The 17,649-nt window shown below is 37.5% G+C and overlaps 1 protein-coding gene across 2 annotated transcripts in view; it reads left to right on the top strand.

Moving 5' to 3' along the window:
• Nucleotides 1–8,128: 8,128 nt before the first annotated feature.
• Nucleotides 8,129–17,649, top strand: part of LOC139722755 (neural cell adhesion molecule 2-like) — a 107,906-nt gene continuing 98,385 nt past the window's right edge. For both annotated transcript variants that reach the window (XM_071634043.1, XM_071634042.1), the window contains exon 1: nucleotides 8,129–8,300. In XM_071634043.1, the coding sequence (XP_071490144.1) occupies nucleotides 8,255–8,300 (46 nt within the window). In that variant the 5' untranslated portion in view covers nucleotides 8,129–8,254. The remainder of the gene's footprint in view (nucleotides 8,301–17,649) is intronic.

Here is a 17,649-nt window from a genome sequence, read left to right as displayed (position 1 = left end):
TGGTACAGCATAAACAAGACTGACTGTTTAGTGTTAAAGCACTCACACAGTAAACATACAAATGTAGTTTGTAGTCGGCCTCAGCTAGGCCTCGCTTTGCTTTGCGCTCAGCGGCTGCAGCTAGCGCATAGCTGGAAAAGCGATGCGACGATCGTTTTGTGCCCCAGAGCTGCAGCGGCCGCAGTCACCCGCAGCATGCAGCAGCTGCCCGAACCAGTGTGTCAGCCAGCGGCCGTCCCTTTACATCAGTCAGCGACAGGAGAGGCAGGACTGGTTGATGTTTGCTGATTGCCTGCGAAGAGACAGCGCCCTCTTTCGATGCGGACGACAAAATAATAAAGTAATAAAGTCTTTATGCCGGATACCGACAGTTACATTACAGATATATTGTATTGTACGTTAAAACTGTCCAGTGTCACAGACAGATCAGCTGCACCTGCACCTGCACCTCCTGACCTTGAACTGGGAATTAATTTTACTATAATAGTCTTTCATAATCTCTTTCTCGCTTCTCCTTTCGATCTTTGTCCTCCCCTCCCCCTCCGTCTCTCCCTCCGTCTCTCATTCTCTCTCCTGATCTTTCTCTATTATTATCTCTCAATATTCCTGTCGTTCATGATCCTCTGCAAAGCAAAAACAAAATAAAAACAAAACAAAAACAAAACGGCTAACTACAATGAAAGAAAGAAAGAAAAAAAGATAGATGATAGAAATATGCTCGATTACGAAGGTGATCCACACCATGTTATCTCAAATCATCCCTACCATCTCCCCCTCCCCCCCCCCCCCCCACAAAAAAAGAATATAGACTTTTTTTAGTGATTTCTATATAATACGGTTTCAAAGCATACAAATCATTTGAAGAAAGAAAAATGCATTTTGTGATCACATCATATGTCATTTTAAGTGTATTAAACCATCTATTAATATTGTTTATTAAAATAGAGGGTAACGAATGGGTCACACAAAATGAGCCTGTAATGCATTACCTTCGTCTTTAAAACAAATTAGAAAGTTTGGCTGCTCTTCAATCAGACAGAAAGACAGAGCAACATTCTTAAATCTATTTAGTTTATGTCGATCAATTTTGGTCACTTCTATTGGCATGGCGCCATAAAAACTTGAACTTGTATTAAAAAAAAAAATTACAGATAAAAGTTACACTGATTTCACGTGCGGGGATTTTGGTGGCTGCACGTGAAATTGGAGTCAAAAATACACTTTACTAGAAAACACTAAAATCTTGACAAACTATAATATTGACAAAATGCATACAATAATCATTGGTATCCAATAGGGTAAAGATAAAGAATGTTATAGTAATAAAGAGAAGTAAAGTTCTATGGTAAAAACTGAATTAGCAAAATTCAAGTCCTGATAGAATAACTTCATTTGTTGTTGTTGTTGTTGATGATGATGTTGTTGTAGTTGTTGTTGATGTTGTTGTTGTTGTTGTTGCAGTTGTTGTGGTAATGGTCGTAGTTAGATATTTTTGTTGTTGTTCATGTTGATGATCAAGTCTTAGTCTTGGCTATATGTACCGACTTAATGATGCTTTTCACCAAGATAAAGAATAAGGACTTTCGAATTTCAGTTTCGCTATCAAGGGGAGAATACCATAATAATTTAAAAAGTGCTATTGTATACCCGATGTTTTTCTTTTGTTTTGTATGATATGGTCATCGCTCTAACATTCTATTCAAATATTTTGATATAATAAGATTAATCTTTTGATTTTAGAGAATTTTGGCGAGATAATGCTAAAGACAAATCGAATCAAAGTGAACTTTGGCAGTAAAAGAATCGAATAAGAACAGCTGCCCCGCTTTCGATCTGAGAGAATACAAATAAAATGGTATAAAACAAGACAGTGAGGAAGGAGGTGGAGGTAAATTACACGATTAACCCACACAAGAAAATATCAAAAGGTACTTTTAACATATTGTTTTGCATTAGAGATGAATAACGATTGAAGGAATGATTACCGAAGTGTGATTTTGTTATCGTTTTTGTTATTGTTGCTGTTCCCTGTTGTTGCTGCTGTTCTTGTTGCTACAGCAGCAGCCTGCTGTTATCACTGATTTTGTTAGTCAATTTTGTTCACTTCATTGAACGGGCAGTGACTGAGAATCGCTCATTGGCTATTGCATTGGCTGTAATAGCGCCCTCTACTGTCAGCGCAGTGTTCTTTCCACGACTGATGTTCGGTTTTTATTACAGTGTATCAGTAATCATCTTTAATTGTTACATCACATTCCCCATCCTCAACCACAATGTCATTACCCTCTTCTTCTTTCTTCTTTTCTCTTTCTCTCTCTCTCTCTCTCTTTCTCTCTCTCTTTCCTTCACTTTATTTCTTTCTTCTTGTCTGCCACTGCTGCCTTCTTCATCTCCCCCATTTTTATTTTGAATAATTCGAAAGTTAATTTCCTTCCCATTCCCATTTTCCCACCTTCCCTGTAGCTTCCCCTTTACCTGTTATACTTATTCTAACGGTTCTTGGCTAACATGTCAAAGGTTATACCTTTTCAAAAGTTAGGAAAAATAATCATGATACCTACATAAAAGTTGTCAATTGTGATAATTCTGCAGGTCCGTCGTGTTTTATTTGACAATCTTTACGTAATATCATGCAGTCTTTGAACGTATTGCCATAACTTGAATTTACTTTCACATATTCAGCTATGCTTGAAAAATAACGTAAAGAATAGTAGAAGTAAAGCAATGATCTATCAATTATACATTTGCACCAAATATTGATATTATTTGGTTGACACCACGTTAAAGTAATGATCTACAATTATTCGCAATGCGATTTGTAAACCAACGGAGAAAATTGAATGGAAACAAAAGAGGGCAAGTGGAGGAACACGACCTTACAGGAAGAATAGGAAGAAGAAGGAGGAGGAGGAGGAGGAAGAGGGCAAGATAATATTATAGAATGGTGTAGATGGATTCTCAGATGATTCTGGACACTTACAAAGTGTGACTGGACTGAATTTCGTTTGTGCAGTTTTCCAGCTAGTTTGTCTTCTGTCTTCATGACTGAACTAAAGTTTGTTGAATGCTATACAGCAGTTTTACTGAGCGCAAGATAACAATGCTCCATAGCACACTCAGGTGAGCTCTGCAGAGGTGACCATGGTAAATTATAATGAAGCTGGGAAATATGCATGATATTATCATGAAGTCATTCGTAAGTTGATTTACTAATTGATGATAGAAACAGTTATGATGAGGACAGCGGTACACACAACAAAACTTACTAGTAATTATCTCATTAACGCAATTTTTATATTACCACTAATCAATCTAATGTCTAGGTCGTAGTCATACGTCTGCAGCTTGAACACAACAGCACGTCGTAGAGGCCATTATTCCTGACGACCAAAATATGATTGCTTGAATATTTGCCCAAAATAGAAACATGCAACTGCAGTTCCATGGACTAGGAAACGTACTTGAGCAAATAGCTTGATGCTCCCCTTCAAGGACGCGTGCATTGAATTCATTAGTCATGTAAGTATAAGACGAGTCAATTATGGTCATAATCGTCAGAACCGTCAGTGAATGCCGATACCACATGTGTGTATTTGCACATGATATAGGGCATGTCCTACGCGGACTTTTCCCCGCAGACCAAAGATGAATTACGTAATTATTTTCATATCCGCAATTATAGTGGATGTCATTAATCATAACGTTTCCTATTATGTTACGCGATGAGTACTATTGACATTTGTTTCATGTCAATCTCTTGTCAATGTCTGTATTTTTCATGTGCTGTTATGAAGGGTTTGTTTGCAAAAACCGATAAGTCCATTTTTGAGGATTTTCAAGTACGATCTCTGTCATAAAGTTCAAAATAATACCTTTTAAAAGATATATTGGTCACTACATATACAGATATATTTTTAAGTTATGGTCAAAAGAAGCAAAAAAAAATTATTATTCTTTTTATTTTTCTTGACCTTTAATCGCAAATATCTCCATTTATTTTGGCAAATATGGACTTATCGGTTTTTTGCAAACTCTTCATATACTTTTCTCTTTCTTTGTGATTTTTTTTCTCTCTTTTTTTTGTTCTTATTTCAGTCATTGTTATATGCTGTTACTGAATCTATGTTTTCGTCATGTTATATTGTATACATGCACGGACTTGCAGAATAACAGCCGATAGCTAAGCAAGTTTCCTTCTTATTACCGTGTTGACATAAAATCAAAATGAAATGAAATGAAATGTCACTTACTATGTATTTCAGACCACTCTGTATATGACACGAAGCAACGGCTTATAGGCTGCTGCTGTAACTATTAATGACAATATTCTGCAGATTATGCAGAATGTGAAATGTCTTTCTGTATTAGATATCAGTTTAAACTGTGTTGACGATTTTGAATGTTGTAGGATTATAATGTGATGGGGACCAGTAAATAGATTGATTGTTTATTCAAAGTGTCCTTGGATAACACAACTGTCTCACAAGTTATATCACATTGTATTGAGTTAAATACATCATGACCATATTCTGTAATTATGAAATCATGTTAAGCTACTGATTACTTTTACACTTTAGGTTTAACAAAATAATATTAAAAAAAGTTAATACAGTCGACGAGAGGAATATGGGAGACGGTATTTTGTTGTTGTTGTTGTTTTTTTTTCTTTTTTTGGGGGGTGGTGTAAAGATAACATAAAACATAAAGCGTGTGTAGATCCTCCTGCATATAGGCCTAGTCCACCTTATCTGCAGGCCGGACACTGTTCTTTCTTTGTTCTTCAAATCGAGGGGAGGGGTTACAGTTTGTTTTATCAGAATTATAGAAATGTGAAACATGTTAGCATTACCTATTGTCTTTAATTTATTATCATTAATGTTAGCCTACTATGATGAAGATGATGATGACGGTGATTATACAATCATTATCATTATTATTATTATCAGTATTATCATCGTCATCATCATTGCATGTATCATTATAATTTTGAGCTGTAAAATTGTATAAATTCATGACTTAATGACATTAAAGGAGTTTGAAATACAAAAATCTCCTTGCAAATTATAGTAGGATGGGTGACACAAATTCAAGTTCAAGTTTATTTTTCATTCAACATAAATACAGCAAACAATATACGATAAAAACAACTAAAATGGAGCTAGAAACATTACAATATAATGTCATTCTGGTTTTGATTAAGTCGAGAAGAGGGACACACACACTCACACACACACACACACACACATAAAATTGTCTAAATAGATAACCTGTATCACGAAACAAAACAATAAAAACAGAAAAAATAAAACAAGTAAACTCCCCAAACCCCACTTAATCATTGTGTACTTTCTACATTAATTTTTATCAATTTATTTGTTTTTCCTTGGGAACACTCTTGTATCGATGAGCCGGGGACGAGGTGAAACGTCCCCTGAGATGGAGCATAGCGTGAGACCATTAATAAGTATTGCTAGTATCTTATACCCCCCTGGCAGCCTGCGTTTTTTTTTTCTTTTAGACGGCACAGATTGGGGCATGGCACGTATTATGGGAAACACGTTGGGTTAGGGTTAGGGTTTAGGGTTAGGGTTAGGGTTAGGGTTTGATGGTTAGGGTTAGGGTTAGGTTCCCCAATCTGTGCCGTCTAAAAAACAACAACAAACAAACAAACAAACAAACAAACAAAAAAACACGCTGACAGCCTGCAGTGGAGAGACTTGTGTAACGAGGCGTAGAGGGCGTTATTCGGGACAGACCTAGAACCATAGAGGGTAATCTCCTCATCTCTTTGCCTAGAACTGACTGCTGCTGTGCAGCTAGCTGACCTCGATCAGGGAGGTGAGACCCCTGGGCCCGTATTCTACTAAAGACCAAGGTTTAAACCCACTTTAGACCCAGACGTGGGTTTAAACTCGGTATCAGTTTTAGCAGAATACGGGCCCTGGTGTCTTGTCAATGATCATTTATCGGTGTCTGCGAAATAATGATATTAGAATGATGACGATATTGATTATAATAACAATAACTTATTGGATTAACAATGATAACAGTAGTAAAGTGGAATATCTGATCATATTGTTATCAGAATTGACAATACATGTAATACGAAATGATAGTATTAACAAGACACATTTTGTTGGCTTTACCCTATACTGTGTGATCACATCTCCCCAAGGCGCTATTTTCCTTACTGCACAAGGGTCGCCAGGATGCCATTTGTTTAGCTCTCCAGGATCCAAATTAGTATTTTTTTAGAGAGAGAGAGAGAGAGAGAGAGAGAGAGAGATATCTTTTTTTCCCTTCATAGACATGGGGATTGAGTGAATGCAACAATATCAATAGAACACATCAGCAACAGTTTGAGGAAAATTGGACAATCCGTTAAAAAAGTTATGAATTTTTAAAGTTTCTTCTCAGTCACTGCTGGATGAGAAGACTACTATCTACATCTTGTGATGTCACACGTGTACAACGATATAAAGAAAGTATAAGGAAAATTCAAGATATTTTCACTTTTCTCACATGAGTAGAACACTTGACATCCCTCTTTCCAAAGGCACGGGGATTAACCCGTTGAGTACGAGTCTCGAGTATACTCGGGCAGGGGTCTATGGGAAATGTGTTGTAGACAAATCAGACCATCCTCAACGAGTAGTAGATTACCCTTAACATACATCAGTGACGAGCCAAGGAAATGTGAACTTTAAAAAAAAAAAAAATATGAATACATTTTTTTTTTTGGAATTCTCTTTATATTTTCCTTATATCGTTGTACGCATGACAAAACACACTGTAGTAGTCTTCTCATCCAGCAGCAGTAACTGTGCAGATACTTTAAAAATTCATATCTTTTGAACAGATTGTCCGATTTTCCCTCAACTTTCACTGATGTGTTCAATTAGTATTGCTGCATTCACTCAATCCAGATGTGTAATTATACATATGAAAGTTTTCTTGTCCTTAAAGGGTCTCTAACTATCCACTTTACCGCTGACAGGTCTCCCTCTCAGGGGAAGAGTAACCTTTTCTTCTTCTTCTTCTTCTTCTGACGATGATGATGATGATGATGATGACGATGAGATCCGAATCCGAATCGGAGGACTTGATAATGTATTCAAATTATCATGCAAACTTCTTTTGAGAACTCTGCGACGTGTAGACCACGTGATCATCTCTGCTCATAGGATTCCGTTTGCATAAAACCCTTGATATTAATGATATCTCGGACAAAGTCTTACGACTTCAACTCGTCTGAAGCAAACTTTGATAAAATAGAATTCAAATGTCTGAATACATTTGTAATTTCTAGTCATGCTATAGTGGCTAAGGTGTAGTTGATTCATTAGACTATTTGCAACTGGAGGAATGTTTTTTTTTTTTTAATTCAATTTCTATTTTTTTTTTTGTGTGTGTGTGTAAAACAGCAGTTACACCATTACGCATCAAAACGAAGTTTCCCAATTTACTGTTATCACCGTATACTCACTGTATATTCTATAATTGTACAATGATCGTGTACAGGTTCGGCATCACTACGTTGATACTGAGCATGACACTGTTTAAACAAGGAGTTCTGATAAATCCTTGGCATAATCGATATGAACATTGCTCTTGGCTAAATAACAAATCATCGGGATTCAACATAGAATGTTTGTCATGGATGTGTTATGATGTAGACGTCTCGTAGACTATAATAAAGTGTTCTCCTAGAAAATCCTTTTGATGTTTGATAATGCTGGAGGTGATATTATTGCAAGGCCACTGACCCGTCACAAGCTGGACATGGATAGCATCTATTCTTGGTGCATTGTCCCCCACCCCCCTCCCCTTTTATTTTGTCCTTTCTTTTCTTTTAATGGCCCTGAGCGTGGGTGCGTTCATCCGTACACAAACTTATCTTTGCGCCTGCGCATATCGGCCACACGTGTGCTTTGTGAACACACACGAGTTTTTCCATTGATTTTTGGCAAGGTGACTCACATACGCATTCACGCGCACACACAAAATACACCACACACACACACACATACACACACGCAGAGAAGAGTAGCGCGGGCGTCTACCAACTTCAAACCGTCTGGGACCAAAAAACGCTCTTCGCTCTTTCGCTCCAGTCATCCAGAGTGGGATCCACTTGCCGTAGACTTCCGAAACCAGACCTCGCGTAACCAGCTGGTGGAAGACTTCTCGACCTTATTCCTTTTCTCTCGAGGAATATTTTCTCTCGTTCTTGCTGCATTATCGCTGCTCCAAGATGCTGAGGATACTTCTGCTGATATCCATGTCGATTAGTGCTGCGGGTAAGTACAGGATAAATTGATTAATTGTATGATTAGCTGAGCTGAGTTGCAATTTATCGCACTGGACGGTGGAGTTAATTCTGGACGCGAGGGAGGAGCTGTAGGAGGGAAGCTTGGTGGACATTTCACATGGTGACCACTACATCATCAATGGCCAGTTTCTGATTTTCTGTTTCAAAGAAGCAGGCACTGAGCTGTTAATTCCACCATTACTCTGCCTGCCTTGCATTTTGCAGAGGTTTAACGCACGCCCAAAGTGATTTTCCTTGTTTTTCTGCTCATATACCGAAGACCGTCCATTACGTAAGAGGTGCGCAGTGCTGTCGGTTGGGGGGCTCTCAGCCTTGTCGCATCACGGTCTGCTGCTCGTCTGCGGAGCTCGCTGGGGCTGGTGTTATCCACACCTTTACGCCGCATGTCCGTACTCGGACAAAGCGTGGACAATGCGCAGACGCTGGACAATCAACATTTACCACAGGGGCGGTTGCAATTGATTATTTCAAAAAAGAGAAGGAGCAAACAAACAAGCTTGAAAAAAAGGAAAATATCCCCAACGGTTGTGTCTTCTCTGCTTGTTCTGCACTCTTGAAATTTGTGTTAGACAGGAGAACTTCTAGTCTGTTACTTTAGAGTGGAGGGCGGGTACAGGTGGAGATTAATATGCAATTCAACTATATTCACCTGTCTTTTTGGGGCCCATGGAAAGAAAATAAAAATGGCCTCCAACTTGTGAATACCTTTGATTTCTTTTGTAATGGAAATGAGACATAAAAACCTACAAGAAAAAAAAAAAACCAAACCAAACCAAACATTCTTAGTAACATTGGTGGGTTTAGTTTCCCAGAGTGCAATGGAACTGAAGTGATTGCTATGAACATGAGGACAAAAATTCAAAGCTTTATATTACTTAGTTATAACTTTTGGAGGACTGTTTGTCAGTTGTTAGACGAGATAAAGTCATCACACAGGCAGCCTAGAGACAGTGAGGGATTTTAACTTAGACATAGAGTTCTTTTATGAGCAAAGCTCTGAATCCTTTGTGGGTTAAATTACCAGTGATCTTACCCCTATTTCTTTCTAGTAAAGGAGAGATACATGTATATTCAAGTGCAAGGAACACGAGGAATTCTGGGAAGGAAGTACCAGCGTGTTTTCAGATGATCTCATACTGATGGAAATCTGTCCAGTCAAGTTAACCTTGCCTTGAAATGTGTGAAATCTACAAGAGCTGCTTTGAAGAAGTGGCTTCCAAGTTCTAAAGGTTATCAGACTTTCATGGATTTGCTATATGTGTGAAGTTTTTAAATATTGAAAGTTTCCTATCAAGTTTGGGGTATTAATGCAAACTACATGTATGGGCCTACATTATGGAGTAATTTTCTTTTAATGCAATTAGTACAAGACCTTCATGGGAATATGATCTTCCATTTTGCAACACATATTGTCATTGTCAATTTCAGTTCACATCTCTAGTTGTACAAAATTTTTATGACCATGTTAGTGAATACAGGGTGCATGTAGGCCTACACTTTGTTCTGCCAAGAGCGAGGAAGACATGAAATTTGTAAAAAAAAAAAAATATCACAAAGTATGATGCAGCCTACAAAGGCAATGGAAGTTGTATGTTTTGTGTTTCTCATCTGATTATGTACACAAGCTTGTTTAAGTCATGCATTTGCAATTACTGTATGGTACGATCTGGAAGTTTGTGTCTGGCAAACTCTTCACGTGGGGGACTGATCATTGCAGCTTGCAGAGTCACAACATATTGTTGTCAACATAAAGACTCTAAAAGTTTGCAGTATTCATGCATAAAACATAAACCATGTTCTTATTGAGCTTTTACGAAGGAAAGTTTTGTGGGGTGGGGCAAGGGAAGATACATGTACGTGTATGTGTTTTGGTCAATAAATGACGATGAGTCACAAAAGTTACATTTAGAATGTATGATCTGTTGTTGTGACACTCAGCAATGTTTGGGTGAGCCTGTTCTATCTTGATGGTGTTCAGTGGTCCACTCCGAGTTTCAATGAGACTGTGCATAAATAAGATAAGAATGTCCCCCCCCCAAAAAAAAAAAGAAAGAAAGAAAGAAAGAAAAGTGTCCATTGTGTATTGCACATCTGATCAGTGATTGCGTTCAGACTTTGACACCAATCAAGATGTGTCTAGTGGTATGTCATGATGTTTCCTTACATTTGCCATTATGGTGTTTTATAGAGTGTGAGAGCAGTAAACAGATTACGATGCAGGCTTGTGTAAAGGGTAAAACATTGGTGCCCCCCCCCCCCTCTCTCTCTCTCTCTCTGTCTGAAGGCAGCAACTTGACAATGCCCCTCATTGTGAGATATTTGGCAAGTAGCCCAATGTGGATGAGAGGATGATTGCATTTCCGGGTGGGATAGTTCAATCTACCTCCATGGTTTGACGATGGGGATGCTTTTGTAGAGGAGTGGACATAGTGTTGTCTTGTAGTAAAGTCCCCAGTGAGACATGAGATAGCCTCATAGTACATATTACAAATGTGGCAATTACATTGAATCAGGTTTACACCTTCATATGCTGAATTCATCTCTCTCCACTTATTTTCCTGTGTTGCAAGGGGGTGAAGCTTGGATGCCTGTATAGACTATATAGTGAAGTCTTTGTTGACCTACAGCAGTTGACAAATTCTAAGTAAGCTATCAAAGTGTAACACGTTAAGAGTTTCCAAAGATGGTTCTGGATACACTACATTGCAGAAAGACAGTGGACATTTGAAATGTTGTATGAATCCTGGCAAGATTTTCACTTTTGGACTGAGAAGATTACTCAGATTACATGGGTCACAAGTTAGTAGCAATGATTAAAGTGTTTACAAACACACATGCATGCACACATGACAGGAAGTTGTTGGTGGTAGAAAAAGTCATTGAAGCACGAATAGACTGACCCCAAAGAGTTGTGATTTCCTTCATTGCTCTTTTATCTCAGACATATTTTGATTGCTTAGCTGTATTTTTTTTTTAGAGTTACAGTAGAACAAAGCCACATGATGTTGTTTATCACTGGTGTCTATTTTTGACCATGTCTTGTCAGTGAGTGGTGTGTGACAGTTTGGAAAGTGAAAGTGTTAACTGCAAGAGCTCTTGTACGTAGGTCTTGCATCATAATACTTTTTTGTTTCTGCTCCATAATGATTATTGGAAGTCTTGGCAGCAAAAAGGAAATGCATAAAGTTGATCAATGTTCAATCTTTCCTTTCACTACAGTTTCAAGTGATTACAAGTGTACACTGTATCTCATACAGCATCTCTGCTGTACAGCAGAAACACAAATCCAGTGTACAACTTACCAGGTAACAGTCTGTTCATCACCAGCACAAAACATTTCTTTCATTCGCAGCACTCCATTCCAGAAAATAGATTCTTTAGCCCTTTTTTTAAATGAAAAATGATTTCCATCATTGTTTTACCCCTCTCCTCAGTAATTTCAAATATATCCAGATTTTCTTTTTTTTATTTTTCACTGAAATATATTTTGAACTCCATCTTGCAGAATATATTGATATTACCTGCTTTATCATCCTTTTTTAAAGCCTGAATCACTCTGTTTTTTTTTAATTCCAATAAAAGCCGTCAATGAGCTTTGGAAGTATAAATGTACAATGTACATAATAGGCCTACACAATCCTGTGCATAAAAAAGATCACTCACTATGTTTAACTTTATGATGTCTGATAGAAAGAAAATCTTGATATTTACACAAGATCTTGAACTTTGAAGTTACATGTAGGCCTTACATTATAAATGAAACCTCTCAGCATATTGCATTACTACAAGTAGGGGCCTACATCATAGATTTTAGATTTTGTGAAATGTTTTATAGTGTCTCAATACATTTAAAGTCATTTACGCAATATGCAGTGTTGGGCCTTTCTGCAAAGTAGAATGTTGATTGATTTTGAAAGTTGAATCAATGTCTCATATCTGAGACATTGGTAAACATGGAGACAGCAAGATTGAACCATATTGCTATACAAGTAAAAAAGATACAAGTAGTAGCATAATGTTGCAGTATCATACGAAACGAAGCATATTAATTAGATACAAACATACAGCGTACATTGTATGTGTGTATGTGATGAAAAAATGATGAGTTACTCGACACAGTGTGAGCCTGGTACTGTCAAATGGCATTGTGTAAAGCTTGCTAAATTATGAACTGTGTACTTTCAGCACTGTGTAAAGATGAATTCTGCATGACCATTTTTTCTCATTTTTGGAATATGAGAGAAGGAGAGAGGGAGGGAGATAAATCAAAACAGATCTGTAGTCAATCATTAACCATGGTGTGTGTTATCACTGATAACTCCGGTATGCTGTGTGGCTGTGCGGAATAGAAACAGAGTAAACATGCTCTTCTCTCGCACAGAGAATGCACATACATTGTAGAGAGTTACAGTGCATTCGTAGCAACACTACTATACAACAGGCGTTAAATGTTCTTGACTACAATCTTTAACGTAGAATACTGATAGATAATCTATCTGTTTGGGTCTTTTCCGTATTTGACATAAGGTAGATTTTGAACATGTACAATGTCTACAATGTACATGTACCTACATGTAATTTTGTGGACAAAATGTAGATATGTAAGCATAGAGGCTGTTAAGATTACTGAACATTCAATCAATGAGTGGTCAGTGACTAGAATAAGTGAAATATACATTATACACTTGTACATGTACATGTATACTCAACAGCTGGTCAGTGACTAGAATCACTAAAACACAAAGCTTAATATGAGCTCGTCATTTTTTCTCTGAAATCATTGAAGTTAAAAATGATTGTCTTGGTGTTTGCTTTGGTGATGGAATGTCACTCATTTGATGTTCAACACTATTGAAGTTTATAGTGGGTAGGATTGTGATTCAAAGTAGTTAAAAAAGATACTCAGGATTGTTCAGCAGCCACTTGCACCTGAAGTGACACACTGATCATTAAAGTGTTGGTCGTTCAAAGTCAAAATTTCTGATACCTGGTACCATTACTCATTTTGAACCAGTGGGAATGGTACAAATGTAGGGACAATGTATGATCTCTTACAAAGTATGGAACTGCATCTTACTGTACATGCAGCTTGGTCGGGAGTATGACAGCTAATTTCAAATATTGGGGCTAAACAAGAAAATAATGTGGTACCTGGTACAAGTGTGTAGTGCGTCATTGTGCTTGTATGATTGGGAAATTTGCTGAAAGAAGTGAGAAAGATGGAAGTGTGCCAGTTTTACCAGTCTGTTACCAGTAACTGAGGAATAGGGGGGCTAGACTGTGCCAATTCTGATTCGGGAGTGAGGTGGCCCTTTTGAGCGAGAAGAGAAGGGCTTGGCATTCCAGTTTGGAAATGAAAACACTTTAGTTGTAAAGGTGTTGGGAGAAATGTACAATGCACTGCAGTTTCTATGGCACTGTGCAAATTACCGTGTTGTAGAATTGATATTTCTGGTCGAATTGACAAATCTGAATAAAAAAAAAAACACACAGAAAAGACCTATAGGTAAGGATGATTCTGTACTCAGCAACAATTGGTTGTTGTTGTAAAGTGCTGGAGCATGGACAGGAATATGTTGTATAATGACTGGAAGTATTTCATGATTTCTTTATTTAGAGCGCTCAAGCTGAGTAAAGGAGTAACGTATTGAGTTGAAATATAACCCTGTAGTCTGTACTTTTAGGAAGCTTGTTTTGAAAAAGATAGTGTCAGGATATTGATATCATAATACCCTACCCCACCCCTACCACACTTTTTTTTCTTTTGTATAGGAGGGGTGAAAATACACCAGGAACATCAAAAGAAGTAGTAGTATTATACTAACTGGTGTACAAGATCTTATGGGCCAGTGCTAAGAGTGTAGGTTTATCTTAATTTTCCGTATGTTAGTGCAAACTTATATTACTCAACACCTCTCACAGGGGTACCAATGTTAATTTCTCAGTAGTGGTTTACAGTCTTGTTCTTTGAGTGAACCCTTCATTTTGGTCAAGAGAGTGATGTAGCACACTGGCAGCACTGTCTTGAAATATTGACTCTTGATTAAAGTCGTGATTAAACAAGGGATAAGATGTGGGGATTCAAGGAACCTTTTCAAGAACTATTACAATTTCAGCAATTGGGTCTAGTTGATCATGATTCCAGGGGACCGTTTCATGAAACTTTTTGTCAGTGATTTACACTGACAACTGTTAAAAGCTACTGAAATCCTTGCATCTGATTGGCTGATGGCAAATTTGTCGGTGAAAACCTGCGACAAACTCGTTGATGAAATGCCCCCCAGTAGGCCTCTGTCTTTTATGGCCTATTGAAATCATGTATAAAATGTACAAGCTATTTTTTTGATATGTAATGCCTAAAGCCCTTACAAATTTGTATGTACCTGCTTCATGTGCGTGTAAATTAATTCCATATTTTAAAAAGTGCACATATAATATGCATACATGTATTTGAAATAAAACATGTAGGCCTAATGCCAAAACAAAGTGAACAAAACTTGCTTGTACTGTCAAGCTACGCAGGGTTCGAAAGGGGCAAAACTTGTTATCCCTCTAGCCATGTATAAACCATCAATCATCAAAGGAAAGTATACCAACTCTCCAGAAGACTCATTTAGAATACCTAAAGTCAAAGTCAAGAATGGTCTTTGCTCTTGTGAGAATGAAATCTCTGCAGTTACTCCAGAATGGTCAAGTCTGGGTCCAGAAGGACTCTGTTGTATGGCTTGATTGCTAGACTGGGACCAACATTCTTGGCATTCTTTTGGGCAGGAGTCAGGGTGAATTCAACAAAGAACAGAGCACCAGTGTACCCCATTGAAACAAAATGCCAGGGAAAGTTTAGTGAGGGGAATTTATTGGATTTTCACCTGGGGAGAGCACATGATGTTATTTTCACGTTGATTGGAGGGATGATGAAGGGCAAACACACACACACACACACACACACACACACACACACACACTCACTCGCGCTCTCTCTCTCTCTCCAGCACACGCTCACAGACAGACATACAGACAAAGTGATCCCAGACACTATTGTAGATACACAAAGGCATCCAGTCAGAATGATTGCCACTATCACCAGCAAAGTTTATGTTTAGTAGAGGTTGTAAAATATCTGTTGATAAGATATTTTGAAATTGAAATACTGTTAATCAATTAACCCTTGAGCTCCAGGAGTTTTTTTGTGCAGTGCCCACTTGTACTAACATAACACAGCCATACATTGTACCTACAGCATTCTGTTGCATACTCTCTAAAAAGAATCGAGTGAAAATTTTCACTCTAAAAAGAGTGAATACAAAAAAGAGTGAATTTCGAGTGAAATTGGAGTGAATTTTGAGTGAAAATGCTCATTTTCACTCATTTTGGAGTGACCTCACGGATCACTCGAAGATTTTGGAGTGATCCCTGACGTCACTCCAAAATGAGTGAGCATTTTCACTCAAAATTCACTCCAATTTCACTCGAAATTCACTCTTTTTTGTATTCACTCTTTTTAGAGTGAAAATTTTCACTCGATTTTTTTTAGAGAGTATAGTGTAGAGCAAGATTGATTGTGTATTTTTCTAGAATATATTGCAAATATGATATTGATGAAATGTATAGGCCTAAACAAAAAGAAGTAAAAATAAACATATTTTCTCACTCTATATCCTCACTCATTGGGCAGTGGTACATTGTATTAAAGCAGTTCAGCTATTTTAGAGAATGTGATTAGTGCCTAATGAATAATGCAGTCTCATCCCGATTTTCCTGTTGCACTCCTGATATGTTCAGGCATTTTATCACTTGGATGTATTTTTAGTTTTCATTCATTGTTATGTATGCTGTGCCTGTGGGTCTCTACATGCTGTTAGAATTTACATTCTTTTTAAATGGCTGTGTGGATATTGAGGTCTTTCTTGTTTTTCAGCAGAGAAGAACTGTGACCATTTGACCCCTGGTTGAATAGGAGCAAAAAGACACCCCTCAAGTTAGACATGGGGCCTACTCACATCTGATTAAATGGGGGCTCTTCCATTTTGTAAGATACAACTATATAGGGCTTACAATTATACATGATGTTTTGTTTTTAAATTTTAATGTGTAATATAGAGACATTACTAGTAATACCTTTCTGGAATTCAGATTGTGAGTATACAGTGTATTGCTATTGCTAGTTTATGACTGAAGACTTTATTACACTTTAATGCACATGTTTTTCATCTGTCGAGGTAGTACAAAACTATTCAAGTGCTTGTCATTTCGAATGAATTTAGATGTACATATACTGTAGGCCTGAAACAAAAAAAAAACCCAGCATAAGATGACTACAACATAGGCCTACATCTAAGATAATTCATTTGCACAATGTGTAATGGTCTACAGAGCTCTTAATTCCAATTCCCTTTTCCCCCGCCTGCATAGTGTGGTAGCGTACATAGCATGTCTGCTTACTCCTGTAGTAAAGTTCATTTGAAATGCATTGATGATGTTCCTCTTTGAGATATATGCAGTGCGCTTCTTGCGATTTGCAAATTCCATCAGTCGTTAGGTGAATTCCAGGAGACAGACAGACAGACAACTTTATGTCTCTGGTATAGCAGCATTAAAACTTTGTCATCTGTTGCTGGTGGAGGATGAAATAGCCATCAGGATTGTGGTGAATCGCTTTAGTCTGTGACAGCGACTAATAACTGCAGCCGCGGCGAGACGCCGTGGATGGGTTGGTAGCAAATAGCAGCTGGAGAGATGGAGGGACGGTAAATTGAGCAATTTAATGTTGGGACTGTGCCGCAACAGTCAATCAAGTGTAGGAACAGAGGCTTGCATTCAATTCAAAAGTTTAGGCTCATGCCTCAACACTGTTTTTTGTACCTTTTAAAAGACTGTAAGGATCTCGGAACAAAGCCAAAGTGAAACTGCCTGCCATAGTTATGACAGGATTCTTGAGGTGAGGTCTTTTTTTATCATTATGTGTTTGTGAGTTTGATAATGAATTTTGGCTTCCCCTCTTCTTAAAGTCAAAAAGTGACATGAATTTGAATTTTTACAGTCATTCTTTCTTGGTTTTGTTTAGACAATAAACAGAATGAAAAAAAGAACAAATAAAAAGGGAGAAATGAATATTTAAAAACAGCCGTACATGTAGGCCCTATATTCAAATTTGAATGATTTTATTTCCATATAAAGTAATACAAAGCAATAATATATTGCAAAGGGTTGGGAATTAGATATTGAAGCTAAATACTTTCTGTTCTGAATTCAATTGATAAACGTTGCTTCTAATACTAAAACTCATAGAAAGCATCAAATAGATTTGTATTCATAAT

The sequence above is a fragment of the Diadema antillarum genome, unplaced genomic scaffold, assembly GCF_040938485.1.
Source record: "Diadema antillarum isolate AM-2024a unplaced genomic scaffold, OU_Dant_1.0 scf00000170, whole genome shotgun sequence".
In the NCBI taxonomy this organism is placed as follows: Eukaryota; Metazoa; Echinodermata; class Echinoidea; order Diadematoida; family Diadematidae; genus Diadema; species Diadema antillarum.
The sequence above is the reverse complement of the archived record's forward strand: the minus strand, read 5'-3'. Positions and strand labels throughout refer to the sequence as shown.